The 27,144-nt window shown below is 48.3% G+C and overlaps 9 protein-coding genes across 9 annotated transcripts; 6 read left to right on the top strand and 3 right to left on the bottom strand.

Annotated features, from left to right (window-relative positions):
- Positions 1-264: 264 nt before the first annotated feature.
- BKA55DRAFT_588120 (uncharacterized protein) lies at positions 265-5,150 on the top strand (the record flags this gene model as incomplete). The annotated part of the gene is made up of 6 exons (XM_046194753.1): positions 265-650; positions 773-935; positions 1,009-1,494; positions 1,597-1,914; positions 3,121-3,480; positions 3,537-5,150. 6 exons carry the CDS (start codon positions 265-267, stop codon positions 5,148-5,150), a joined length of 3,327 nt encoding a protein of 1,108 aa, XP_046056159.1.
- A 681-nt stretch (positions 5,151-5,831) lies between these two features.
- On the top strand, positions 5,832-7,733 carry BKA55DRAFT_532043 (uncharacterized protein; the record flags this gene model as incomplete). The annotated part of the gene is made up of 4 exons (XM_046189289.1): positions 5,832-5,902; positions 5,963-6,261; positions 6,315-7,528; positions 7,581-7,733. The coding sequence occupies 4 exons, from the start codon at positions 5,832-5,834 to the stop codon at positions 7,731-7,733; spliced, it is 1,737 nt and encodes a 578-aa protein (XP_046056158.1).
- Positions 7,734-7,952: 219 nt separating this feature from the next.
- BKA55DRAFT_548422 (uncharacterized protein) lies at positions 7,953-8,834 on the bottom strand. Its single transcript, XM_046191118.1, has one exon. It carries the CDS (start codon positions 8,639-8,641, stop codon positions 8,210-8,212), a length of 432 nt encoding a protein of 143 aa, XP_046056157.1. The 5' UTR covers positions 8,642-8,834; the 3' UTR covers positions 7,953-8,209.
- Positions 8,835-13,731: 4,897 nt separating this feature from the next.
- On the top strand, positions 13,732-15,099 carry BKA55DRAFT_496614 (globin-like protein; the record flags this gene model as incomplete). The annotated part of the gene is made up of 1 exon (XM_046186389.1): positions 13,732-15,099. The coding sequence occupies one exon, from the start codon at positions 13,732-13,734 to the stop codon at positions 15,097-15,099; it is 1,368 nt and encodes a 455-aa protein (XP_046056156.1).
- Positions 15,100-15,406: 307 nt separating this feature from the next.
- BKA55DRAFT_7374 (uncharacterized protein) lies at positions 15,407-16,338 on the bottom strand. Its single transcript, XM_046201358.1, has 3 exons — positions 16,139-16,338; positions 16,005-16,086; positions 15,407-15,955 (listed from the first exon to the last, which is right to left on the bottom strand). The coding sequence occupies exons 1-3, from the start codon at positions 16,254-16,256 to the stop codon at positions 15,715-15,717; spliced, it is 441 nt and encodes a 146-aa protein (XP_046056155.1). The 5' UTR covers positions 16,257-16,338; the 3' UTR covers positions 15,407-15,714.
- A 651-nt stretch (positions 16,339-16,989) lies between these two features.
- On the top strand, positions 16,990-19,051 carry BKA55DRAFT_7379 (uncharacterized protein). Its single transcript, XM_046201377.1, has 4 exons — positions 16,990-17,277; positions 17,329-17,826; positions 17,876-17,956; positions 18,009-19,051. The coding sequence occupies exons 1-4, from the start codon at positions 17,262-17,264 to the stop codon at positions 18,998-19,000; spliced, it is 1,587 nt and encodes a 528-aa protein (XP_046056154.1). The 5' UTR covers positions 16,990-17,261; the 3' UTR covers positions 19,001-19,051.
- Positions 19,052-19,102: 51 nt separating this feature from the next.
- On the bottom strand, positions 19,103-19,973 carry BKA55DRAFT_682477 (uncharacterized protein; the record flags this gene model as incomplete). The annotated part of the gene is made up of 4 exons (XM_046198354.1): positions 19,103-19,664; positions 19,711-19,748; positions 19,799-19,845; positions 19,895-19,973. The coding sequence occupies 4 exons, from the start codon at positions 19,971-19,973 to the stop codon at positions 19,103-19,105; spliced, it is 726 nt and encodes a 241-aa protein (XP_046056153.1).
- Positions 19,974-21,332: 1,359 nt separating this feature from the next.
- On the top strand, positions 21,333-24,806 carry BKA55DRAFT_658495 (uncharacterized protein). Its single transcript, XM_046197519.1, has 5 exons — positions 21,333-21,462; positions 21,512-21,949; positions 22,004-22,178; positions 22,810-22,833; positions 23,047-24,806. The coding sequence occupies exons 1-5, from the start codon at positions 21,386-21,388 to the stop codon at positions 24,607-24,609; spliced, it is 2,277 nt and encodes a 758-aa protein (XP_046056152.1). The 5' UTR covers positions 21,333-21,385; the 3' UTR covers positions 24,610-24,806.
- A 574-nt stretch (positions 24,807-25,380) lies between these two features.
- On the top strand, positions 25,381-27,144 carry BKA55DRAFT_682474 (cytochrome P450; the record flags this gene model as incomplete). Its single annotated transcript, XM_046198353.1, has 6 exons — positions 25,381-25,594; positions 25,648-25,844; positions 25,897-26,261; positions 26,307-26,432; positions 26,482-26,968; positions 27,019-27,144. The coding sequence occupies 6 exons, from the start codon at positions 25,381-25,383 to the stop codon at positions 27,142-27,144; spliced, it is 1,515 nt and encodes a 504-aa protein (XP_046056151.1).

Genomic DNA, 27,144 nt, shown 5'->3' with positions numbered 1-27,144 from the left:
GACTGATGTGGTTAGATCTAGCAGGATCGAGGCTGTTTTTACCACGGGCGAGGCATGGCATCCGTGGTTGGGAGCTTACCAAAGCCAGAACCCCCTCGAGAATCATATAAATTCCCCACAATCGGCGGCTATTTTGAACGTGTAAAAGCCGCTGCGCTTGAGCGCGTGAAAACCGCTGCTATCGACCGTGTAACAACTGCTACCCTCGAATGGGGAGACTGGTACGAGTCTGACGAGTGGAGAAAAAGGTTTGGGAGCAAAGTCATGGTCATTCCTTTAGATGAGAACAAGTCTTATCTCGACGTGCTCCATGACACAGGTCTTGAAATCGATGAGATTCCTGCGTTCATGACTCCTTACCCAAGCTCGCCTCGATGGGAACGCAGGGTCTTATTCGTTGAAGGATTCTGCGAGGGAGCAGATTTCACTCTCCGAAACTTTGTGCCGGATGATGCTGGCAGTTCCCGATTGCAAGATACGCAAGAACCGAAAGCCTGGGTCTCCGATCGCAATTTGATCCATCCACGAAATGGGCAGTCTCGCCGAGCTTATGGCCGCATTGTGAACAATATTGAGCTATATGAGATCGTACAGCAGAAGGTACGAATGCTCTCTTCTGTTGCTTCTTCCTTTCCAGAATCACATAACACGTAGATAACTAATTACGAGGTATAATCTAGCGGTTCTGCGAGGATTCACCCGAGAAAATACCTGGTAGTTCTCGACGGATGTAAGTTGACCTCCACTCCATTGGCACTCACAAAGATGTCAGTTTGCTCACCCTTACTGCGCCTAGATATATCAGTAACCCCAACGGTGTCAGTATACTGGCACTTTTGAGAACAGCACCTGCATCACATGTGTTCGGGTTTCGCAAGCTCTTCGCAGGCTATCTCAATCCAAACCCAATTGCCGATTTATCGTTGAGTGACGCTGTGAGTGCACTCGACAACACGTCTACTCTGACTACAAGTCCACTTCACTAACTTATTGATTTGAATCTCTTAGAACTGGTGGGGTGCCGCAAACTTTGTCATCTCATTCAACCTCCCTTTCTTTGCCATTGGTACACAAGATAACCAAGACAGTCGTACATTGTCTGGGAATCAGTATCTTAGGGCCCGGTACGATCTGGATTTTCTGTATCTCAGAGACGAGTCAATCACTGCAGATCAGCAAGACAACACCTCCTTCCACGAGAGGGCTGTTCTACATGAAGCTGTCTATTCACTAGTGATTACGGGCCGGAGCGAGCGCTATTGGACAGCGGTTTGCCTGGACGACGATTTTTTCGAGGAAGAACCGAGGCTCGCAGAAGAGGAGGTAGTCGAGGCCTCTGAAGATCCTATCATCATTCAAGCGGAGCTCAAGGCCACAGGGACAACTCGGTCACCTCGAGCGTACGCACTTGCATCCCTTGAAAAGGAACTTGAGAAGATCGTCGAGTACCACGGAAACGTCCAAGACTGGTTCAGCAAGAGTCTTGATCGCTACGTAAGTTTGTTACATTCGGGTTGTCCTCGAGATTATATGGAACGCTGTAATTTGGGGAGTTGCCAATATCCTTCATTTTCCTTTTCAACTGACATCTTACAGACCAACATTGCTCGAGGAGATGACTCTCAAGGAGTCGAGACTCAACAAATTCCGCACTGGGAAAAGCGATTCCCAGATATGCTGGACAGGGTCATTTACTTCAACTCTAATATCGTGTGCAAGGTGAATGACTTCCTTGCGGGACATGTCATGCTTGGCCAAAAGGAACTGCTTCAGGGACCATTATGGCAAGGCCTACAGGGCGATTATGGTGCTTTGGGGTCTTTGCGAGGCATCAAAAGCTCTTTCAGCCAGCTTAGCGACATTGCTGGCCATCTGAAGATACTGAAAGAGAAAGAGAAAGTCTTTAGGCGTGAGGTAAACTCTTACTTGGCTTCCTATTCCACAGCTTGGAGACCGACACCACACAACATGGAGATATACTGACCGTGAGCAGAGGGAAAATCACCATGCAAAAGAACGACAAAAACGAGACAAGAGGATGCAACAAATTACCATTGCGGCATTTGTAAGTTTGTCACTCAAAACGCATTGAACGACTAAGGCTAAACTTGACAGGTCTTGGCTATCTTGAACTTGGTTGCCCAAGTTTATGCTGGCAAGCCAGACAGTCAAGACTCCTCCTCAACACCGGGCTACCTTACTCTGGTGATTATCTTCAATGTGATATGTGTTCCTGGGATCTTGTGGTTTCTGTGCCCATACGTGTCTTGCTACAGCAAGAAGCTATGGGGAATTATTGTATCAAAACTACAGAATGTTCGGGATTCTGCTGGCACCCTGCCATGAATAAATTCGAGAGGGCAACCGGCAGGTTGAAAAGAGGGACGACCAGTTGGAAAGAACTTTCGGTTCAACGTCACTTTGTTACGAGTTTTCCTAGGACAGTGCACAGGTGCATCCCAAAGGCCCAGACCGAGTGAGTTTCTGAGAAGGCATTGCGAAACATCAAATCCAAAACAACAAGAGGACTGACGGTCATTTGGTAGCACGGTTATGATCACGCTGCCATTTCTCAAACGAGGCAACTGCAATGAAACGTCTTGATTTGTCAAGATGTCGAGGTAGTCCTTAGAGCGAAAGGGTTGCATTGGGCCTCAAAATACGTGAGTGTTGCTGGGTTGAGGCTCTCAGTCGCTGTCACATGCAGTAGCATCTTCAACCGAAAACTCGGGTCTTGGGCAACAAGATCGTCATCTTATGACAAGTGACACGTTTCTCGCTGGCAAAGAATACTGCAAATGATTATTGGAAGTTATCGCTATCACGACTTGTAATGTTATTGTGCTCTTCTTCACCGGTTTGTCGTCAGCCAATACTATCTGGCAGCCTCATTTACGACGAATCATGGGTGTTATATGCGGGTGCCAACACATCACGCAGCCCAAAGGTTGGGCAACATCGAAGCGGCGTGGAAGCTTCCCCAGCAAATGAAATACTGAATTATCAATATGAGGCTTTCGAATGACAAAAGTCTTGATACCCGACTACTCCTTTGCTCACGGTTCAAATGGCTGCAGGTGCCCTTGCCTTTCAGCTTGACCAGTTGAGACCACGAGGCAGCCAGAAACTCGACCTCTGATTCATCTCTTCTGCAAAACCCATCACTATTGCCGTATTATCGTGGCTATGGCAGCAACAACTTGTTCCGTCAGCGGCATCGAGAACCTTCTTGGGAGGGTAGGGCTGGATACGCCAATCCCGGAGTTCCCTGGCGCAGACATTGTGCACAATCCACAAGACATCTTTCGAGTCTATCTTGCCGATACGCTGGAAAAGCTCCTTCACTGTGATCGGATGGTTGCCTATGATGCCATACAAACGTCCAACGTTACGGGAATGGGCGACCTCGTAATTGTTGCTCCAAGGCTTAGACTCAAGAATGTCAAGCCTGAAGATTTGGTGAAAGATCTTCTTCAGAAAGTACGATCAATTGACACAAGAGATGATGGTAGTTACTGACATGTAATCACACACAGTTACCAAGAACACCACCCTTTGGATGTCCTCTGCGTGACGGCATTCGCTTGCAAGTGTTTTTCTCACCCAATACGCTCCCTCGCCTCTTACTGTCATACATTAGTGACAGGAGTGCCTCGTATGGATATGACACATCAATCGGTCTGGCCGATACTGCTGCGCCTGATGGATCGAAGAAGAAAGTCATCGTGGAATACTCGTCCCCGAATATGGCGAGCGAGTTTCAGGTGTCGCATTTGCGTAGCACCCTGGTTGGCACATATATCGCAAACATTCATGCTAGCATGGGATGGGACGTTGTGAAGATGAACTACCTGGGGGATTGGGGAAAGCAGATTGGCCTTCTTGCAGCTGGTTGGGAGCGGTTTGGTTCAGAAGATGAGTTTGCTAAGCAGCCACTTCGCCATCTCCTTGAAGTGAACCACAAGATCCAGGATCTCTTCAAACCAGAGATGGATGAATGCAAGATTGCAAAGGCTAAAGGACAAGATGTCACCGAGATCGAGTCACGGGGCTTGTATGCTGAGCGAGACATCTTTTTCAAGAAAATGGAGGACAAAGAGCCAGGCGCGATCGCAGTATGGCAACGGTTTCGCGATGCTACCGTCAAGGACTACACCGATTCATATGCGCAACTCGGGGTAACGTTTGATGAGTACTCTGGGGAGTCGCAGGTGACTGCCGAGTCTATCGCCGAAGTGGAACAGATCTTGAAGGAGAAGGGTATCTACGAAGAGCACGATGATTCTTGGAAGATCGACTTTTCGAAACACGACGCAAAAGGACTCTCACTCGCAGTTGTGCGCTACCGAAATGGAACAACTTCATACCTGCTGCGTGATCTTGCTGCAGTGTTTGACCGATACAAGAAACACAAGTTCGACAAGATGATATATGTTGTTGCGATGGAGCAAGAGATGCACTTTCACCGAGTGACGAAGACTCTCGAGCTTATGGGGAGACAGGATCTTGCCGAACGCATTCAACACGTACCATTTGCCAAAATCAATGGTCTCCCAGAGGAACTCAAGGAAGCTGCACTGCTGAGTGACTACCTGGACGGCTGCCGATCGATGTCAGATGTTGGTCTTGACGGGGAAGAGGAAGAGGCGTCCTATGTGGACAAATCTGAGAATTCAGTGAAACAACTGAGTCTTGCTGGTCTTTTCATCCAGGATCAGTATCACAAGCGAGCTACCTCATATGCGATCGATCCCAAGAAGATGATATCTCTTGAAGGAGAGACAGGCGCGGCCATTCAGAACTGCTACGCCCGATTACTAGCACAGGTGGGATCCGAACCCGTGAAGTTCGATTATACCACACTGGACCATAATTCACTGGAAACAGCAGACTATTCTGAGCTTTTACGCATACTCCTGCAATACCCAGATGCTGCCCATGGCTCCTTTAAAACACTGGAGCCATCGTTTATTGTCGGATACTTGTTACGACTTGTCGATCAACTGATGCAAACTCTTGACGACGACGATGAAAAGGATTGGACCGGCCTCGAAACTGCCAATGAAGCGAGACTCGCACTCTACGGGAATACAAGACAGGTTTTCGAGAATGCGCTTAGGCTTCTTGGAGTGGCGCCCTGGAGCCCATGAGAGTCCTGGGACAATTCAGGTTGTCGTTACCAATTGTGGTCTATGTGTCTTTGATATTTTGCCTGTTTTTTTCTATTAGGTCCTGCAAGTTTGGCGTTTGTTGTAGGGTTGCCCTCCAGATTGGATCTCTCTGGTTTAGACATTCTCAGTATAAGTGAAATTTACGATGAATAAGAAAGACCTGCTGGTGCATACCAAAGACTCCGAGTGATCGTATGATAGATACAAGTCCAGGAACGAGAAGAGTGTCTGACAAACTTGCTTATATCAATCCAGGTGTCAGATGCCATATAATTTCTCACGTCTATCCTTTGGGTCAAACCAAACTCACATACTATGCAAAGATCTCACAATGAAGAGAATCTTCTAGATATCATATGCCTTGTTTATCTTGATGAAATTGCCTACCCTGGAACTTGAAGGTCATCATAAGGGTCCTCGCAGGTGCGGGGCGGGGCCAGTTGGAGCTCCACCCAATGGGAAGCTCCTTGCATAGACTTGCATCGAATGAGCTAGAAGTCGTCGATGGCCCTCTTCTTCCCCACCAAAGATCGCCTGGGGCGACTCTCTCATATTTCATCGTCTAGTTACTTTGACTCTTTGATACCACAGATTCAATACCCAGATCAGAACTGTTGTTTACTAGCTATAATCCTCAGATTCTGTTAATTCACTCACGATATGGCTTCCGCGGACGAGCTCAAGGCTCTAGGTAACAAGGCCATTGCCGAGAAGAACTTCGACGAGGCTGTGTAGGTTACCACCAGTAATAACACCACAACGGAACATCGGGGTTGCTAACTACGACACAGCGCAAAGTTCACCGAGGCTATTGCCATCCAGCCCGATAACCATATTCTCTACAGCAACCGATCTGCTGCTTACGCTTCAAAGAAGGACTGGGAACATGCTCTGAAGGATGCTGAGAAGACCACCGAGATCAAGCCTGACTGGGCCAAGGGTTGGGGACGTAAGGGTGCTGCTTTGCACGGACAAGGCGACCTTCTAGGCGCCAATGATGCGTATGAGGAGGGATTGAAGCATGATGCCAACAACGCCCAGCTCAAGAGTGGCCTCGCCTCAGTCAAGAAGGCCATGGAGGCCGAAGTTGGTAAGCAATATACCTACAAACCACACAGATTATGGCAACTGACACTCCTACAGGAGGACCTCAAGATCCTAGCGGTGGCCTCGGCCAAATGTTCAACGACCCCCAGTTGATTCAGAAGCTCGCCTCAAACCCCAAGACCAGCGGTTTCCTCGCCGACCCCTCATTCATGGCCAAGCTCCAATCGATCAAGGACAACCCTTCCAATGCTTCCGAGATCTTCAGTGACCCCCGTCTGTTGACAGTCATGGGTGTGTTGATGGGTGTTGATCTGGAGATGCGTGAGCGCGAAGTCGACCCCAATGCCGAATCTCAGGACTCTCCCATGCCCGATGCGCCACCAGCTCCTAAGCAGCCCGAGCCCAAGAAGGCCCCTGAGCCTGAGCCCGAGCCCGAGTTGGATGAGGAGGCTCTCGAGAAGAAGAAAAAGAAGGAGGAGGCCGACAAGGAGAAGGCCCTGGGTACCGAGAACTACAAGAAGCGCAACTTTGACGAGGCTATTGTACACTACACTAAGGCCTGGGAGACCTTCAAGGATATCACCTACCTGAACAACCTGGGAGCTGCTTATTTCGAGAAGGGTGACTACGACAAGGCCATCGAGGCCTGCACCAAGGCTGTTGAGGAGGGACGTGAAATCTACGCCGACTTCAAGCTCATTGCCAAGAGTTACGCTCGTATCGGTACATCGTATGAGCGCAAGGGAGACTTGGAGAAGGCCGTCGAGAACTACAACAAGTCCCTTACCGAGCACCGAACTCCCGATGTCCTCAACAAGCTCCGTGCTGCTGAGCGTGCCAAGACTGAGGCTGGCAAGAAGGCCTACATCGACCCGGCCAAGGCTGAAGAGGCTCGTGAGGAGGGTAACAAGAAGTTCAAGGAAATGGACTTCCCTGGTGCCGTTGCTGCCTACACAGAGATGACCAAGCGAGCTCCCGATGACCCTCGTGGTTACAGCAACCGAGCCGCTGCCTTTGTCAAGCTCTTCGAGTTCCCCAGTGCTCTTGAGGACTGTGACACGGCTATCAAGAAGGATCCTACCTTCATCCGAGCTTACATCCGCAAGGCCCAGGCCTACTTCGGCATGCGCAAGTACTCAGAGTGTGTGGACGCCTGCACTGAGGCCCAACGCGTTGACCAGGAGCACCACAATGGTGCTAACGCCCGCGAGATTGAGCAACAGCAGCAGAAGGCTCTCTCAGCCATGTACTCTGCCCGTGATAACGAGACGGAAGAGCAGACCCGAGAGCGTCTGATGAAGGACCCCGAGGTAAGATTACCCGCCGTTACTCGATGGCTGAAACGTTTACTGACATACTTAGATCATGGGACTCATGCAAGACCCCGTGATGCAATCGATCCTCCAGCAGGCCCAGTCGGATCCCGCTGCTCTTCAGGAGCACATGAGAAACCCTGGTGTGCGGTCCAAGATCCAGAAGCTGATCGCTGCTGGCGTTATCCGGGTGGGTAGGTAAGCGAAGGAGATGATGGCGACGGTGATGGGTTACAATAGGGAAAATTTGCTTTTTCAGACATGGAATCCCCTATCCAGAGTCTCATGGGACGGGGAAGGGATCTGGAGCGTGTGTGATTTTGAGTTGGCAGATTACTTAACGTGTACGAATTAATACGGAGTACCAGGATCATTTGCTGGTTGCTAATGAGAAATGAAACTTTTGAAGCAAACTGATGCATCTTTTTTGGGATATCATATTTGCTGTGAGATGGTGTATTACGAATGAGGCTATCTGGCTGCTGGCCTCGCTGTTTCAACTAACGACACATGGCTGGGAGTTGATACCATTATTGGACAACTGAGAGGAACTTGGTGTAGTAATGCATGCGTATACTGCGATTATCCGTGTTCAACTCCCGATTCCTTGTTTTCTCACAACAGTGAGGACAATGCGAAGCCTCTCCGGAGTCCGACACCAACGCCACACCGGTTCGACTATAGTAACGAATCCCACCAACAACGTCTTCCCAAGAGGACCGAGCAAAGCTGAAAAGAAGAGGGTGTACAGCAACTGAGCAAACAGCTGAGAAGCGTGGAGACTACACGTGGAGGACACGAGGTAATGCAGGAACACGGCGAGAAGAGAACGGAACAGGAAGAGAAAGAAACGTGTCTACCACGTTTGACGGTTACAAAGAAAGGAGAGGTTGACTTTTCACAATAAGCAAAGTGGGAGCTAAATTTGGCGGAGAAAAAGTTCAGAACGGGAAGAGTTGGACCCGGAGGTGGAAAAAGCAAGTTGACTCTCAAGCTAATGTTAGGAGAGAGGAGGGTGTGTAAGACATGGTGAAGAAAGCTAACGGCTCGGCTTGAGGACAAAGGAAACGGGCCGGGTCCGAGACATTGGAAAAAGAAACAAACATTCATGTCCACGGACCGGGATATGAGGAATCATGGCCATGGAGAGAGAGAGAAACAAGGTGAACCTGGACTGGATTCAGTTTTGAGTTTCTATGATCTGCGATGCTAAGACATTTTGCGGAGGTTTTCAGTTTCACATTAACGTCAAGACAGGCGTTGAACTTTGACATATTGAAACAATAAAACATTCTGTATAGAGTTATGGTGCTTACAGTACATGAAGCTCAAGATGATAGGGAGGTCGTACTAGTGAGTGGTTTAAGCTAGAGTCATTACAAAGCTACCAACGCCAAGAGCTTATTTCTACTACCAATTACTTTACGAGCACTGACGAAATATTTTATCTCATGTGTGGCGCCTGTATAATGACGATATTTTCTTTTCCCAACCGTTTTAGTTATCGTGCATTTATGGCTTTTAATAGTGGGATGCTCATCTTGTGTGCGACACTAATGACTCGACTGCAAACTGATATGATAACTGACGAACCGAACACCGCCCGCGCTTAGCTTTGGTGTCTCCTCTTCTTGTCTCGTTGTGTTGGTGTTCTTCCTTTGGTGCGGCTATGGACTGATGTGGCTGCAGAGTTCGCTTGGATATAACAAATAAGAAAAGAAAGAGGTTGAGGGATATGATATTGGTAGCCTTCTATTTGATGATGGAGAAGCTGCAGAATAAGGAAACAGACGAGGCTTGTGGGGAAAGGAGAGTCTTTCGTGCATATTGTATTCGGCCGACGGCGAGATCCATGTACGTATGTATGTATGTGCCTATGAGTTCAGACATGTAAGTATCTCAGAGGGGTTATGCGATGTTGTCCCTCTCCTGTTTTTGCAGGATCGTCGATTCACAGATGCCCTGTTCATCTGTTGGATCTAAGGTTGGAGGTTGTCAGAGGCCCGAGAGCAAAGACCAGGGCCATCTCGGAGGAATTGTGAGTGTGAGATGCTGAATCACTAGGATGTTTGGGAGAGAATACGCGAGTGCAACTGTGCAAACGTGCGAGCAACGATCATCTTTGGAGAAGCGAGAGAGAGTTTTTTTTATTTTATTTTAGTCTTCGTGATGTATCGTAAAAAGATGTAAAGATGGCTGGTATCAACTCTCGGTGCTACAGTAAGAAAAAGGAAAAAGGTGCTGCCACTAGAAATGACGAAATTGCCATGATATGATATGATCAGAGGACTCAATTCAACGTTGAAATTCTCTATTCTATTCCAGTTTAAGCAATCTCTAGTTGAAGGACTGTCGTTCGTCTTCACATGAGGAGGCTCTCGTGCCCGTTGGAAAAAGTTTGTGGCAGCAGGGGTTTGTCACTTACAAGGGTATGATAGCCTCCCAGCTAAACCCCGGGCGGTGCCGTCGTACGGTATATACCCCATACCTGGGTAATAACTGAGCTAGAGCCTAGAGACGCAGGCGTTGATCTATCCAAGGCTGAGAGAGAGAGAGGATCCGCCGTGTGCCGAGTTTCAGTGCCATTGGGCATTGGCGATCATCTCTCGCTTTTTCCACATTCATTGTCACCAACATGAACATGGACACGGGGTAGGTTACATGGTAGATCTACTGCCTCGACTCCGGTAACTCACATATTTAATGTATGAGTCTGAGTGGATGAGAAGCCACCGTTTATGAACTGGACAAAGCGCACCGCTCGCCAAGCATAGACTAGAAACTAACAATAAGGTATTCGACCGTTGAAAGGGTTTTCATCTCTTTTTCTATCAGCAGATCTCGCCGGTGTTGCCGAGTTTTAAGAATACGATGGTGTCTATTGGTTCGGAACTGGAGATATTGAGTGAGGCCTCATGAATCTTTATGGTATTCCGTTAAAGCGGAAGAGTATCCGTCATTTTGTTCTCATCTCGTTAGCTAATATTAGCGAGTTGGAGATGCAATGGTTCATCTTTTATCCAGTTGGACCTAATACTAATCTAGATCATCGAGGAACGGTTCTTGGCTATGGATATCGGGAATCTTGGGTGCTCTCGTGATGCAGGTACACGTATCATATCAGATGTGTGGTTGGTCTAGATGCTGTGCAGTTGGATATGGATATGCAGATGCCATGTGTGATTGTAATGGATGGTAAGAAATTGGGAAGTATTCTATAATTTATGACGTATCATTGCAACTCTTATTCCTTTGATAAAATACTGAATTGCTTCTTTCATTATTATTCTGTTTGAGTGCAGTACGGCCAGGGCTGCAGTAAAAGACCCAATTATACCGTTGACTTGACTGGGGGCCGCTAGTTTAGACTTTCTCAAAATCACCTTTTTTCTCTGGACCCTGAGTCGACTAAAAAGCAAAGCAACCGGAGAAAGGACAAGCTTCCCCTTAGAGAAACGAGAACAAGGGAAATAACGGCCGTTGAGAAAGAAGACAAAGAATGCGGGTGGAAGACAGCCCGCTGTCCCGTCCGTCTCCGGCTTTGGCCGATATCTACGGAGAAGCTGTCAAACAGATGAGACTCAGTCCAAGTATGGGGTTCAAAAAGCACAGAGCATCTAATTTGAGCCCGGACGTAAGAATAAGTCACGGAGAGAATCGACAACGTTTGAAAGGCGGCGGGAGCTAGGAGTGGTCGGTGCGGATCTTTATGAGCCAAAGCTACGGGCGGTCGATGTTTTATGTTACTTACGAAGCTCTGACTTGGTAAATGAATGCATTGATGAGATCGGAAACACAGACCATTCGGAATACTCGGGATCCCTTTTTACTCTGTTTCTCTCTGACGTCTTCGGAAGCGAATATGGAGAAGCAACCGGGCGGCATTGACCGGACTGTCTATTAAGTTAGACTGTTGGTATGTACAGCTACGTATGCCTAACTATGCCTTTATTCGCATGGTTCCGGGTTCTTCTAATGTCAGGCACAGGCACAGCACACGAGATTAGTTCCGTAATCGAACAATTCCGAATGTCTTCTGGAAGCATGCATTCAATCTCTAGTACTGTACCTCGGTCGAACCAACACACAATCTCAAGTCCGAATTCCATTGCCTTATCATTGTGGAACAATTGACACGCCGTTTCTGGTCAAAACGCTGACGATCCCTCTACTCACAAGCTTTGCTAGGTACACTCAGTCTTCAGATGCAATACAACCTCGGTCTGCAGTTGCAGTAACTATGGCAATCTCAAGGTTTTGAAAGGATTCCCATGACGCAGACCTCAACGGTCGCGTGAGAAGTGGGCTCTGTCAATGGAGATATCTGACCTAGACCTGGTGTTTTCGCGTGGGGGAGAATTGAGATTACACAACCTGTCAATTAGGTACCCTTGATTCGTTAGTTGAAGCTATCCTAATCAGCCAACTGTCAGCGTTCTTGGTGTTGTTGTTGGGTCCAGCTCAATCCTCTGCCGGCCGGTGATGATACACTCAAACCACCACACACACACACACAATGGCTCCCTGTTGTCGCGCCACGGCCAGACACAGAGTTTACGTGGCTGCTAAGACCCGGGCCCAGGTACCGAACTTGGGGTGAGGTAACCTCGAAAATAGTACCGACAGGACGCTACGGGGGAATGTGGTAGACAGGGAGTTTGGGGGTGCAAGGGTCCTTTTGGTGTTGAGGTGAGGCCATGCTATTCCCGAGAACAACAACTTGGATGAGGTTTATTGCTCTGAGACTGGCTAGTTATGCAGTGCGTTTAACGCTCGTTCTATCTCGGAACTTCTCGTCCATGGGCTGTAATACTCTCTGTATCTTTGACCTTTCGTACATGACCTGTCGTTTTTGAGTTTGACTGACAAAGCTGTAACGTCTTGAGAGTCTAAGACGGGCTGTGAAAGCCAATAAGTTACATGTCGTTTGTTTGCTTGGTTAATGTTTGCTTTTCATCTCTTTTGATTTGCCGTGTTACAAAGCAATTGTCTAGAATCGCGCCTCCAAGTTCTGGACCCTTGCTTCTGGTTGGTCACACCTGACGTTCCATTCCTCAAACATGTGGTTGCCATGCGTTGAGTTGCATTCTTGTTGTTGTCTCGCGTGGCTACCGCATGGCTGAGACTATAGGGATTGCACGGCAGATATCCCCGTCGATGATATACTTGCTTAGCTACTGTAACTTAGCTGTAGATCTCCACAGAGTTCGAGATCAAGAGCTACTGGAAGGGAACTAAGTTAGTTAGTGATGAGCATTCTTTATGTTGTTTTAGAGGTGATCTTGAGTCAAGTTTGCCTTGTATGGCTTGTACTCTGACTTGAGTAGAGGGACTAACTGACTGATAATTGCCATCGCCACACGCCATATCCGTCCAGCCTCAAGCTGTCAAGTTCACTAAAAAGAGAGTTTTCTTGTGATTTGGTTACCGAATCTAGAATCTAGATCAGCCTCGTTTCTCACCTGTTTCTGCCCTCGGACCATACTCATAGCCAAGACTTCCCTAAAAGATTCGTTCTCACTGTCCTTTCAGTGGAAGCCGCCGGGCCACTCCAAAAAGCAAGGAGAGCCTGGAGCTTACAGGGCCCGACCCCACTAACAGAAAACCTCCACCCACCTAAAGGGAACTAACAATGGATCCCAGCTGTTCTATCGTACGACTTCCTGAGCTTGGATTTCCCAACATCCATCCACTTCACTTTTACTTTTCACTCTCACTTAGATACACCCTCTATCGCCTGGGGGTAGTACTAGGCCACGAGGAATAGACGGCTTGTGGAGAAGCTCGAATTTTCTTTCTTTACTTTTTCTCTACTGTGACTGCTATAATCTCTGTTTGTGGGTTGTATAACCCCGTCCACTCTAATTCAACTGGGGGCGTGTGATATCTCAGTATCCATGCCATACCATGCCATGCCCTTGCTGTGTCATGGCCATGAGCCATGAGGAGGAGGAGAAGGAGGATATAATATCTGGGGACGACTCCCACTCAGATTCATCTCTCGACTGACGAACTCTGCTTCACTAAAACATCTCATTCATTTATTCATCTGCTACTCTTATCAACCTCAACATATACAGCAGTTACACGAAGCATTGTCGACATCTCTCAAGACTCTGTCTATTACATACTCAACCTCATCCTTCTTAGAGGTGTCTCTCTTACTACTGCTTCAACTGTAGTACCTCACACTCTTCACAATGGCTCTGTCATACCAACAAACCAGGCTCATCCGGGGCACCATCCCCGCCCTCACCGACCATGGAGAGCGCATCACCACCATCTTCTACCGCAACATGCTCCGTGATCACCCCGAGCTCAACGACTACTTCAACACCGTCAACCAGGCCAACGGCCGCCAGCCTCGTGCCCTCACCGCCGTCATCCTTAGCTATGCCAACAACATCAACCACATCACAGAGCTCATCCCCAAAATGGAGCGCATGTGTCACAAGCACTGCTCCCTCGGCATCAAGCCAGAACATTATGCCATCGTCGAGAAGTATCTCATCGCTGCCTTCGCTGAAGTCCTCGGTCCTGCCATGACACCCCAGGTCAGAGAGGCTTGGATGAAGGCATACTGGATGCTTGCCAAGATGCTCATCGGTCGCGAGGCTCAGCTCTATCGTGACTTTGGCAAGTGGCAGGGCTATCGCAAGTTCCGCATCGAGAAGAAGGTTGAGGAGTCTGATGATATCTACTCCTTCTACCTTGTTCCTGTCGACGGAAAGCGTCTTCCTCCCTTCCAGCCTGGTCAGTATGTCTCTGTTCAAGTGCCCATCGCCGACAAGGGCTACGTCCAGTCTCGTCAGTATTCCCTGAGCGAGGCTCCTCGACCCGACTACTACCGCGTCACCGTCAAGCGAGATGAGGGGCTTCACATGACCCGCACCGGTCGATACCTCGGAGGCGATGCCCTCAACCCCGGCGTTGTCTCCAACCTCCTTATCGACATGAAGGATGAGGGTGATATCGTTGAGCTGACTCACCCCGCCGGCGAGTTCTACCTCGACATGTCCAACACTTCCAACGTTCCTATCGTCCTCATCTCCGCCGGTGTCGGTGTCACTCCCATGATGTCCATCCTCAACACCGTCTCCGAGCGCCAGCCTCATCGTCCCGTCTCCTGGATCCACGGCTCCCGCCGCTCCGTCCCCTTCTACGACCAAGTCCGCCGTATCGCCCGTAACCGCCCCAGCTTCCGCACCAACATCTTCAAGACCCATCTCGCCGAGTCCGACGTCTACGGTGTCACCTACGACCATGACTTCCGCATGGATCTTGCCAAGGTCGACAAGGAAGACCTCTACCTTTGCAACAGCTCTACCGAGTACTACATCTGCGGCCCTGAGCAGTTCATGCTCGAGATGGCTGAGTTTCTCAAGGCTCAAAAGGTCGATGCCCCTCGCATGCACTTTGAGCTCTTCAGCACTGGTGACATGGAGTTCAAGGTTGATACCCTGAGCATCGGCTCTGCGTCGAGGGCAACCTCCATCAACAGCAACGAGGCCAGATGCCCCAGCTCTGGAGCCATCTCTACAAATGGTGCTACCTGCCCCTTCTCATGAGTTTAGATTGTATCCGAGCTAAACGAACAAAAACGCAAAACTATTCACGGGGCAGCTCTCGGTCATGGGCTAGAATACGGGAAGTGATGAGGCGTTACGGATCCGGCGCATATCTTACAGTTTATTGTTGTATCTGTTGTTACAAGGTTTCCTTTGATGACAACTATTCTCTTTGTCAAATCATAATACATGTTCATGTTCTACTTCTACACTACAAGATTAGGGGGTTTCGATGACACATTGGCTTATCTGAATGAAACGGCGGGAAGGAAAAGTACGATATTTGGGCTGGGTATGGGAGGTGTCTAGAAAGCGAAAAGAGAAATCAACAGAATTTTATTGTTCTACCTGAATAAACAAAGATACTAAAACATGATACTCCATATATATAACCACAACTATACCAAAGAATGAACCTGTGAATGAGTGACTCTGAATTGTTGTTATGCGTTCCCGTACTCGCTTCTCAAGCGATCCCCCGTCTTTGCCCGGTGGCAAGGCAGGGAAGGCTGGTCAAAAACACATGAAATCAGAAGACATATGACGAACAAAGGAAAAGACCGCATATGCTAATAAGAGATAGGAAGAAAGAAAATGGAACCACCGGCCGTTCCGTCACTGTTGGTAGTTGTGAAACTTCTTCCAATGCTTAACCAGATTGTCCTGCCTCGTAAACTTTGAAGCACACCCCTCCAATCCGCAGATCCTATCCTCGGTGAGGATACCCTTCCTCGCCGCGTAGGCTCTGTGAGAAGTTCGGTAGTGACGATCCATGTCCCGCTGCTCTGCCTTGGTGACGTTGCAGCTGGGATCGGCTTTGCATTTGACGGGCTTGTTGTGAGTTTTCATGTGTTTGCTGCGTCGTATTAGTTAAAACATTCTCTGTTTCATGTTTCGGAACTTACTTCAAGTCTCTGTTACCACCGAAGAAGCGGTCACATTCTGAACAGTAGTGTGGAGTGGTAGCCGATGAAGCTTCCGGTTGAGCTGAGATGTCGTTAGCTTGTTTCTGTTTCGACTAGAGATGAATGTAACATACTAGGCTCGGCAGTTGGATAAGAGCTGGGGTAATTCTGAGTTGCATAACCAGACCCTGAACTCAGTAAAACCTCATTGGGGTTCACAGTTGCAGGCTGTTGCGTCATGTAATACAACATGCTTGGATCCTGAGTCTCCGAAACACTCGAAGCTGTTGCGTATGCACCTGAGTTGAAGTCAGAGACTTGTGAGTCAGCGCTCTACTGGCTCTGACTTGGACCAGCCTGGCTGTACGAGGCAAAGCTTTGAGTATCAGTATATCCGGGGTATGAGGTTTCGGAAGTCAGATTTGGGTCAATGGGGATGTCGTCCTGTTGAGATTGGTGAGATCGGGTGGAACGACTGTGTCTATGAGAACGGTCGCTTCGTCGTGACATGCTTGAACTATGGTAACTCTGGAAGTAAGACTTGCTGAAGTGCTGAGTTGATGGCGACTATTATTGGACGAACCTAAAAGTCTTGATGTTTTCTCTTGAGAGGATAGTGAAGGATCATTTATACTAATTGAAAGAGTCTCGTGGTGAATAGAGCCTCTTTGGAGGCCGGCCGGGGGCCGGCAGCGCATTCTTATCTCTGGCATGTTTGATATAGGCGACTCTATTAAACATCGCAAGATGAATAAGAGAAGGACTGAGAACAAAATAGAAGACCCGAGATACTCAAAGATGGATCACTCAATGGCGTAGCCTGGATTTGAGACAACTCGCGATATCACGACTCTGCCTTGTCCGACGTTTGCGGCCCAAATGTAGGCCAATTTCGGTGGGATTTACCATATTCGTTGGAAGATTTTATGAAGATAAGTGTCAAGTAAGGCGATCAATACTGTCGGAGGCCGGCTGAAGAGAGATGCAGATGTTGGTCACCCCGCATGATGCGATGTGATTGACTGATGGGCCTCCCAACTTGGCCGGCCCCCGACATGAGGCTTGGACAAGGCAGATCTTGTGGTCAGAAATATTGTGCAAAGTCAGTAAAGCTGAAAGGCTCGAGGCCTCTTCAATGATCGAAAGCCATATAAGAACAGGAATACCTCTAGTGTCTGACTTTAGTAGCTGCAAACTGCTCTTATCGGGACTACAGGAACTCAAGCTTACTGCCTACAAAAGACCGTCGAAACGAACATGATCATGGCAACAAGTAAGCTAACTATCCTGCAAATAGAGCGAAAATAAAACTAACAGACATCAGACGACCTAGTTCCCCTCAGGGCTAGGCCAAAGCGTCGTCTCTACGAGCCTATCGTCCTGTACAAGGCTCTCACTGAGATCACTCACGAACAAGGTGCTCTTCGACAGGCCGAAGGCACAGAAAAGCCAAGAACGGAGGAACAACGGTATCACAACTTCTTACACAAACTCGCCAGCATCTGCGACAGCACAAAAGGTGGCAAGACCGTCACCTCGGTTGCCATACTTGAAGAGGAAGACAAGTACAAATATGTCTTTGCTTGCAATCAAGTCTTTGACAAGGACCTAGAGAATACACAAGAGTTCTTAACAGACATTCTCAAGAGGCTCTGCGATTTTCATCGGCTGTCTGCAGAAACGAAGAATTCTGCTGAAAGCAAGCTGATGAAGATGATCCTCGCGTTCAATTCACCAAGGATAGACTGTTATCTTGCAGCATTGAAGACGAATAACATAGTGGAATGTCTGGAGTACTGCGACCACCAGGTGACTGCAGATGGTATGTTGCGCAGCTTGACTGTGAGAAATAATACTAATGAGCGAAATAGATATATCAGTTGGGCAGGGCCTAAGAGCTCTTGCCAGAGCTATCAAGGGCACCACTTTCAAAGAGATGAACGAGAATCAGTGTAGGGCTTGCAAGCCCCTCGTGTTTCCTTGGGGAGGCTGACCAGAGATCAGATCTTGAGACCTACAACACTCTTCGTCGGACTTTCAAGGCCTTTCTTACTCCAGAAGTGACACACTACATCGACAGACGGGCCACAAACGGTCGCTTCAGTGATGGAAGAAGCTTTGTATGCTGGTCTGAACTACGCCATAGCTTATCACGTCTTCACAGCTACAAAAAGACCGTACAAGATCTCATCGACGCAGAGAAAGAATGGCCAGACCTCTTCCAAGAGTTCTTGGTTGTGCCAGTCGAGTCAAGCAGCGCATACCCCAATCCATTGGGTAGAAGAAGCGAGAGCGCTTACAATATTGTTATGCGAATGTGCAGCAGCGACAATGAGGCTTCACGACAGAGGTATTGTGATCTTGCCCAGAATTTGCAGATGATGAACCTCGATGATCGTATTCGGGCCCAATGCACCAGAACATTGTTCAGGCCATATGTACACTGCGAGATATTGGTCCTGGAATGGATAATGGCTGAGTCACATCGCTCTAAGTTCTCAAATGACTCTGAGGAGATCCCTCGCTCAGAAATCACATTCTTCAACGATTGGAGGTATATTGGGAGCAGCAAACCTGCATGTCAGCTATGCCGCTACTACTTTAATGCCATAGGCCAGCATGACGGTATCCGCACTCGAGCAGGTCATGGTAACCTTTACGTCAACTGGCGGTTCCCAGATCTTCACGAATCTGATGGCGCTTTTGGTCAAAAGCGACGACAGAGCATCTTCAACTCAATGATAGAGAAGATTCGGCAGGATGCTTTTGGGATCTTGGCGACGAGAAACTCGGAGGGTAAAAGGCATGACTCGAGCACCCATCCCCTCATGTCGGTGCGGTATACCGATGTTCAGACGGAGTTGAGTGTTCGTGATCTGCCCGATGTCGATGAATTGGGCGAGGGTTTTGCTACGGGGCTCAGTCTGGACTCGCCGAGTAACAGTTTGGAGGAGTCGGACTTTGATGATGAGGATGGTGGAACTAGTCTTGGATGAGAGTTGTTCTATTTCAGGGTGTCTATTTCGTGTCTTTTTTCTCTAGGCTTTATCTCATTTATCTCGTCAACCCGTGTTCCTAGAACTTTGATAATGCATGAATTAGTGGTTATTTCGCTTGTGCCAGGGAGCAGTAGCCTCAAGAAGGTCCTTGTGAAGCTGGCTATCACCACTGATCTTGTACACTTCGTCAATGATCTTATTACGCTGCATGAAGATCAAGAAGCCACCCCAGACGAAGTCAGCATAACTAGGAGTCTTTCCCAAGAAGAAGGGTCCCTCGGAGTTCTCCTTCAACAGAGCCTCGACCTCTTGGATGGGTGCCTTTGCGTTATCCCAAGCCTGCTGGCCGCCCTTCTCCTTGTGGAACTCATCGAGAGGCTTGCCCGCGACCTTGGATCGTGTCTCATGCCAGTAAGGAAGGCTCTTCTCGCCGAGGATATTGGTGGGGACGGTGTAGAAGTAGACGGGCTGAAGGGCGCTCATGATCTTTGGCATGATGGAGAAGAGCTTGGCGAGGACGGGTGAATCCTTATGGACGGAGGGCTCAGGGTGGTCCTTCTCGACGCGCTCGAGGATCTTGTTGGAGTCCATGATGTATTCACCGTCGGGGAACTTGACAGTTGGAATGGTCCATGTTCCTGTGGCTGGGTTGGCAGAGACACTGAGGAGTGTCAGTTGAGTTGCTGTGAGTGGCATTGACTACTCACTGGGGCTCCAGAGTGGGCTTGATGTCAGGGTACTCGAGCTGAACATTGATCAATACATGAAGCGGCTATTATAGGATTCTTGACGTACCCATTCGGTCTTGTAGTCAATTCCCTTGAAGTTCAAGAGAAAGCGAGCTGTTGTACAATTAGTAATGCTATCATGAGGGGCAACAACTTGACTCACTCTTCCATGGGTTGAGAGACCAAGCACCGAGAGGATCTCGGCTTGGGAGGTCAAAGAGGACGTATTGCTCAGAAGACATTGTGAGTTATCGGTGGCACCTAGTGACTTGTCTTTGTAGGGATTAAGATGAAAGTTGTAAAGACTGAAGAGGACCTTTACGGGTATGTCATTATCAGTTAATCCATACGAGCTCCAAAGCTCATGAGGGGAGGAAGGAGGGGCAATAGTGGGGAGCTGAGCTGTTATGGATGGGGATCTTCGGTACTGGGCCGAGGAATCTGGTCAACGAATCAGCGTTGATCTTTGGAGCATTCAACTTGAGACTATCTTCAAAGAAACCAATAGACTTTATGCTTTATCAGGAACAGCCACATGTAGACTTTGTGTTGTTAGATATGCGTCATGACAACGATATGTGGGCCCCTGTTTCTGACTTGGGAGTGTAAGCTGTAAGCAATAGGTTGAATGAGCTTTGAGAAATCAAACTGCATCATCCAAAGTCTTTTGTTGGCAGAACATTCATTGACGAATAACTTGTATAGATATTTTTATTTTGCTAGATGCCTAATCTCGGATGGTTGGAGAGTACGTCCAGATTAGGTATCCAAGTTTGGGGGCGGGAAATTCAAGTGAAGCAACAGTAGTGGCTAGTTTTGAGCTGTCATCATGAGTACACCACTCTACTCATGACAAGACGAACATTACATTAATAAGGAAACATATCCCTCAGAAAATCTGGTGGAATAGGCAATTATGCGGCGCGCCTGACAGCCTTTCTATGAATGACAACGGCCAAATAACAGTGTCAGTTTTTTCAAACGAGTTGACCCGACCAAGATCCTCATTTTGTAAACTCCAAATTCAAGACAAGCTGGCAAGACATTAATTGCCGCCCGGTTCCCGGCTTGAACGACCCTGAGCTGTCTCTTCATTGGCAATGCTGCTGGTCATACCCATCACGTAAGGCTTCATGCTCACGTATTGGTATCACCTATAAAACAACATGAAACCGCCATCTTTGTCAGTACACCATCAACTTAAGCTCATGCACTTCCCTCAGCCTTATGGAGATAGAAGCGCCGTAGAAAATGGACCATTCAACGCGGAATTCCGTGTCACCACTAACAAAAAAGCCAAGATAGTGGGGAACGAGTGCGAGAGCGACAGGATTCAGCTAAGCATTTTACCCCTGTCAGTATGCAACCACCACTCCGCCCCAAAAAGAGGATCGACAGACCAATTCGACCTGGTCCAAATCCTTCGACGTCACGGATAGCAATACTGTTGGTTGAACCTTGGGCTGAGACACAGCCACTGAGCCTTGCTAGATATTATCCGTAGGCGTTGAATCCTACTCTATGTGCCTAGAATTAGCTCTTTGCATTGCATACAAGAGACCCTTAGGCCCCCACCTCACTCACTTCTTCAGTTTCTTGAAGCTCTTACATTATACAGATACTCGTGGCGATAAGCGCAGCAGCACACAACACAATGGCCACGATACAAAGCACTACACCGCCTAACACGCTGGAAGAGCCAGACTCATCACAACGCCCTACAACTCCAAGGTCAGTAAACCGCGGTTCTATTTTTCTTCCAATAGCTAACTTGACATAGAGTAATTCGCACCGTTGTCCACGATGAAGGCCTGCCAGAAGTTGTCTACCAAAATCAACCCATAAATGCCACAGAATACTACGACGCTCCGATACCCGTGGACACAGAAACAGACAAGCGATACAATGAAGCTCCCATTCCAATCACAACACTCGACAAATTTGAACCTGAACCTGCACCTCCGCTACCAGCTCGCCCGCCTTCTAGTACACCGCAGCCTCAGTACCCCTACCCCTACAGCCCAGGCGGTTATGCTCAGCCACAACATCCTGGCTTCGGGGCTCAGTCACCGCAACTACCGCCTTACAACAGCAACGAGGTTGTAACGTATGTGACACCGCTCGATCAGCTTGGAGACCACCCAAAGTTTGTGGATTGCCCGTTTTGTAGACATCGCGCAGAAACGCGAGTAAAGAAGACGTCTTCAAAAATGACACAGTAAGACCCCCGAAGCAGCTCCCGAGACTACCTATTAAAGCTAATGACTTGTAGTGTTTCTGCAACAGTCCTCGGATTCACAACAATAGCAGGCGCTGCTGTTCCTTATGCTGGAAAGTGGCACTCCCACACAGCTCACTACTGCAGCAACTGTGATCATAAAGTGGCAATTCGAAAATGGGGATCCAGACAGATGAAGCCTCTGGGGACACCCGATCATCTGAGGGAGGTATCGAGATATGCCCCTGCTCATTCACCGAGCATGTCCAGTAGCTCGACGAGAGGCTAGAGATGATGTTTTTGAGTAACATTAAGGGATTGATACCAGGGCGGAGGAATGATTTTCAAATCGGGACACGAGAACTATTAATCGAATTCGATATTCGCAAGACATGTGTCAAACACAGCATCTGGTTTGATTTTAAAACATGGAAATCAGGTTCACGAACTGCAAATCCTCAGTTACAAGTGCCCCCTTCAGTACGACTGTTGGCGGGGAAAGACACAAATTTCGAGTATTGCTTTGCAAGTCTCGTCAAGTAGACTCTGACAGGTACTGAGAGCATTATCGACGGTTGAAGATGGCTTCGTCTGACCAATCATACACTGCCATAATGTCGATCAGGGTTTGGGGAAGCCAACGGTTTGGCTGTTCCATGCCATAGGGCCCAGGGGCCTGTCAGATGCTTATTTTCTGCCCCTGCCCTGTCAGATCTCAATTGAAGCTGGGATATGAATTGCATGAATGCTTATGAGTCTGTAGAGAACAATTATTAGATTTTATTCTGTTATAATTTCGTTTTATCGACATATTTCCGTTCCCTGTAGCGTTTCTTCACAGCATCTCTGCAACGCCATAGTTTGTACTGTATGGCCCTGGCTCAGTTGGACCCAATACCACGGTCTTGGACAAAAACAGGCTCAATTGAGAACATATACTTCTAAAGTATCTCGCACGATGCCGATTCTGGCTATAAGACGCTTTGATTTACTCCAATTGGTTCAAAGGCAATAAAATGGCTTTGTGGCGTCAATTAACTGCGGGACTACCTTGAGCTCATGGTAGCAAGTACATGTACTTAGGGGTTCTGGGCCAGATTTCTCAACACCAATTTCACTTCTCAACCACTCCCACCTCTCGCACGGCACCTTCAACCTCGTCGTCGCACAACCTCACAGCAATGGGAGACTCAACAGAGCACCACGATATTCTCGTTCTGGGAGCTGGCCTCTCTGGTATTAATACCGCCCACGTCCTAAGCCAGAAACTTCCCCACCGTTCGTACACGATCCTCGAGGCGCAATCGGCCATTGGCGGCACATGGCGCTTCTTTCAATACCCAGGCTTTCGATCCGACTCTTTCATGACAGCTTTTGGTCTGCCATGGTATCCTTGGAGACATAAACATAAGATGGCGCAGGCGGGCGAGATCGTCGAGTATCTGGAGGAAGCTGTTGATGCAGCAGGCTTGAGGGACAAAATTCGGTTCCGACATAAGATGCTGGCGTGTGAATGGCGAACAGATGAACAGCATTGGAGGATAGAAGTTGATTCGGACGGCCAGCGAAAGACCTTTATCGCCAACTTTGTCATCAGCTGCGTGGGATATTATGCGTACGACAAGGCTTTTCCGACGACAATTCCTGGTCTCAAGGGCTTTGGCGGACAGGTCGTGCATCCTCAATGGTGGCCTGAAGATCTCGACTACTCTGGCAAACGCGTCATTGTCATCGGATCAGGAGCTACAGCGATCACAGTTGTCCCATCACTTGCTGAGAAGGCAGGGATGGTGACTATGCTTCAGCGCAGCCCGTCCTTCGTCATATCCCGACCTACGACTTCAAGTCTCGACTCTTGCCTGAAGTCCCTGCTCCCTTTCTCATTAGCATACTGGTTGATATACTGGAAAGACGTGTTCCTGGAGGTCTTTTCCACACAACTTCTCCTCAACTTCCCTGCATTGGGCCGCAAAGTCTTGATGGGGGAGATGCAAAAGGCACTGCCCAAGGACATCGACGTCAATGTGCACTTTAACCCCAGGTACAATCCTTTCCAACAGAGACTTTGTATGTGTCCAGATGAGGACTTCTTCAAGGCTCTGCATCAGGACAACTGCGAGATTGTGACGGACACAATTGAGACTGTCACAAAGGATGGTATTTTGCTCAAATCCGGCCGCAAGCTTGAAGCCGATATAATCGTTACTGCAACAGGGTTGTACTTCCAACTCTTCGGCGGCATGACCCCGTTAGTAGATGGGCAGCCCATCGAGGTTGGCTCACATTACGCCTGGCGTGGCTGTATGGTCGACTCTGTCCCTAATATGGGCTTCGTGATGGGCTACGTGACAACATCATGGACACCCGGCGCTGACATTATGGCCAAGACATTAATAAGTGTTATCAAGGAAATGGAGAAGACGGGATCAACAAGTGTTATGCCCGTGCTCGATGCAAAGGATAGGAGCAAGCCGCAGAAACTCCCAGTCAGTGCCACCAGCAGTTATTTTGTCAAGGCTGCGGATCGTATGCCAAAGGTGACTGATGAAGGTCCGTGGTATGGACGGGTGAACTTGCTCAAGGATTGGTGTGCGTGGATACTGGGCGATGTGACGAGTGGGCTTCTCTACAGTGGAGGACAAGGAAAGAAGGATATTTGAGATGTAGATATTTGAGAGGAAGAATAACGCCACGAGTTTGCTTCTATGGATTGTTGGATCTTGATGGCGTTTGTCCCGGATCCGACATCCACTGGAGGATGGCTGGCTGGCACGATTTATGAATGATGACAATTGGTATCTTATCTGGATCTTACACTCTTACATCTTGCATATAAATCATGCTGATCAAATCTGAGCATCTGAAATGAGACTTGTTCATCTTCAATGGCTATTGGCTGCTGAAGATACCTCCCTATAGCCAAAGTCGGGCTTGGGCCTAGAGCTAACACAATTGAAGCAAAACGCCTCAGGCTCTTCCCCGTCTTCGGATGCTTCCGTCAACCCCGCGATTGGTTCTTTTACTGATTTGTTATTCTCCGGTTCGTTTACTTTCACCATCAACAATCTCGATCATGATGAAGATGAGATATTCAAATATTTGTACATGCTGACAACAGCCCGGAACTGTTACGCTCGCTTTTGTCCCTTGCTTGAACAACCCTGCCTTATCCAGGTCAACTTTTATCTATGTCTTCAGTCTGACGAATCTGAAGATCTGAAATAATGGACACCTGATCCTACGCCGCTCCATGGCACCCACGCGGGCCGGAGTTTAGACTAATCTAGTCTAAAGTCAATTCCCTTGCTCTTGGTCAATCCAGACAGGTCGACGCTGGTAGGTCACAGGTCACATATCATCTACTTGACCTGCTCGGAGTCGTCATTATTCAAATCTACAACACACTTATCACGATCAACTGATCTGTAACCATGGGGTTTCTGACAGATCAATCGCTAACCAAGATCTGTTTCCAGGTTACCGCTGTATTACTTATCGCTCAGTTACTTCGTCTTGTTCGTCGCTGGTCTCGTCTACGCCATATTCCTGGTCCAGCCGGCGCTGGATGGTCTTCATGGTGGCAGTGTCGAGGAGCTCTTAGCGGTCACTATCATGAGCATTTAAAGAACGCAGCAGATCAATTCGGTATGATAAACTCATCCAAAACACTAATGACCAAAATCACTAACAGTCAATAGGCCCTCTTGTTCGTATTGGTCCCAACGAGGTTCTATCAACAGACCCTGTTGTGCTGCGTAGCATGTCTGCTGTGCGAAGCACTTATACAAAAGGCGACTTTTATAGCAGCGGCAGGGTAGTCCCTGGTGTTGATAATGTCGTCTCTGAGAGAGATGAGGCCAAACACAAAGCCATGAGAATAAAGATGGCCCCCGGTGTAAGTCCACTCAAGCATTAGAACACTCATCCGATACTGATGGCTTCTTAAGTATTCTTACAAGGAGAATGAAGGTTTCGGTTTTGAGGCAGGCATAGATCGTCAACTCCTCAACTTCATCTCCCTCATCGACCGAAAGTACCTCTCAACTACAAGCGAATCACGACCTCTTGACCTTGCCGAAAAGACACAGTTCTTTGCCTTGGATGTCATTGGAGATGTATCTTTTGGTGAATCATTCGGCTACCTGGCCAAAGATGAAGATCTCTTCCAATACAATGAGATAAATGCGAGTTCACTTCCAGTCATGAACATGGTATCCGTCTGCCCCTGGCTAGGAAGGGTTGTTCATCGGTGGCCGCTGAGTCTGTTGCTACCGCGGGAAAAGGACCAGGTTGGCTTTGGGCGACTGATGGGGTGAGTTGGATATCAGTTCATGGTGACTCAAGCTGACCTTTGTAGCTTCGCAAGACACTTTGTTCGCAAAAGACTTGCTGACGGTGTCACGAAGAGGAACGATATGATGCAGATGCATATCAACAGCGGCATGAATGAGGAGGAACTTATCCAACAAGCCTTCATCTCAATGTAATATCCCCTCAAATCCCTCCAAAGATCTTGCATTGACAAACTTCAGTATCGCTGGTTCTAACACAACCGCACACGCGCTTCGTATGATCATCCTTTCTCTCATCACAAACCCAACAGCATACCGCTCCCTCATTGCCGAGATCCGAAGGGTCGCCTCATCAGACAGCAATCCCATCTCCTGGGCACAGACGCAAACGCTACCATATCTTCAAGCCGTCGTTCGCGAAGGTCTGCGCATGTGGCCGCCAGTAGCTGGTCTTGGTTTCAAGCAAGTACCGCCGGAGGGCGATACCATCAACGGCTTTTTCGTCCCCGGCGGAACGCAAGTTGGTCAGGGGTTCTACGCCGTTGGTCGATCGCGTCTTGTCTGGGGCGACGATGCAGATGTGTTTCGGCCTGAGCGATGGCTAATCGCTGGTGAAGACAGGCTAAGGGACATGATAGCGGCGCTCGACACACATTTCGGACATGGTAAATATTCATGTTTAGGAAAGCCAATTGCTCTCATGGAGATTCACAAGGCTGTTTTCGAGGTACAGATACCCATAAGATGTGCTTAGATAGTTGTGCTAACAGATGCTAGTTGATTAAACGCTACGACTTTGCTGTATTAAACGCTGAAAGACCAATCAAGACCCAGACTTCAGTCTTCCTCTTTACCTCGGATTTTTGGGTCACAATCACCAGGCGTGATGACCCAGAGAACTAA

The sequence above is a fragment of the Fusarium redolens genome (genome assembly GCF_020744475.1).
Source record: "Fusarium redolens strain MPI-CAGE-AT-0023 chromosome Unknown BKA55scaffold_1, whole genome shotgun sequence".
Classification (NCBI taxonomy): Eukaryota; Fungi; Ascomycota; class Sordariomycetes; order Hypocreales; family Nectriaceae; genus Fusarium; species Fusarium redolens.
The sequence above is the reverse complement of the archived record's forward strand: the minus strand, read 5'-3'. Positions and strand labels throughout refer to the sequence as shown.

What these genes read in the sequence shown, in the direction of transcription:
- BKA55DRAFT_548422 (XM_046191118.1), bottom strand. Translation starts at nt 8,641, where the DNA reads ATGAATGTTTGTTTCTTTTTCCAATGTCTCGGACCCGGCCCGTTTCCT.
- BKA55DRAFT_7374 (XM_046201358.1), bottom strand. Translation starts at nt 16,256, where the DNA reads ATGTTGTATTACATGACGCAACAGCCTGCAACTGTGAACCCCAATGAG. An exon ending in TTATCCAACTGCCGAGCCTA is followed by an intron (nt 16,087 to 16,138) that starts GTATGTTACATT and finishes ACGACATCTCAG; the next exon opens with CTCAACCGGAAGCTTCATCG. An exon ending in GGTGGTAACAGAGACTTGAA is followed by an intron (nt 15,956 to 16,004) that starts GTAAGTTCCGAA and finishes AATACGACGCAG; the next exon opens with CAAACACATGAAAACTCACA.
- BKA55DRAFT_7379 (XM_046201377.1), top strand. An exon ending in CCACCAGGTGACTGCAGATG is followed by an intron (nt 17,827 to 17,875) that starts GTATGTTGCGCA and finishes TGAGCGAAATAG; the next exon opens with ATATATCAGTTGGGCAGGGC. An exon ending in AGAGATGAACGAGAATCAGT is followed by an intron (nt 17,957 to 18,008) that starts GTAGGGCTTGCA and finishes ACCAGAGATCAG; the next exon opens with ATCTTGAGACCTACAACACT.
- BKA55DRAFT_658495 (XM_046197519.1), top strand. Translation starts at nt 21,386, where the DNA reads ATGGCCACGATACAAAGCACTACACCGCCTAACACGCTGGAAGAGCCA. An exon ending in ACGTCTTCAAAAATGACACA is followed by an intron (nt 21,950 to 22,003) that starts GTAAGACCCCCG and finishes AATGACTTGTAG; the next exon opens with TGTTTCTGCAACAGTCCTCG. An exon ending in CACCCGATCATCTGAGGGAG is followed by an intron (nt 22,179 to 22,809) that starts GTATCGAGATAT and finishes GCAACGCCATAG; the next exon opens with TTTGTACTGTATGGCCCTGG.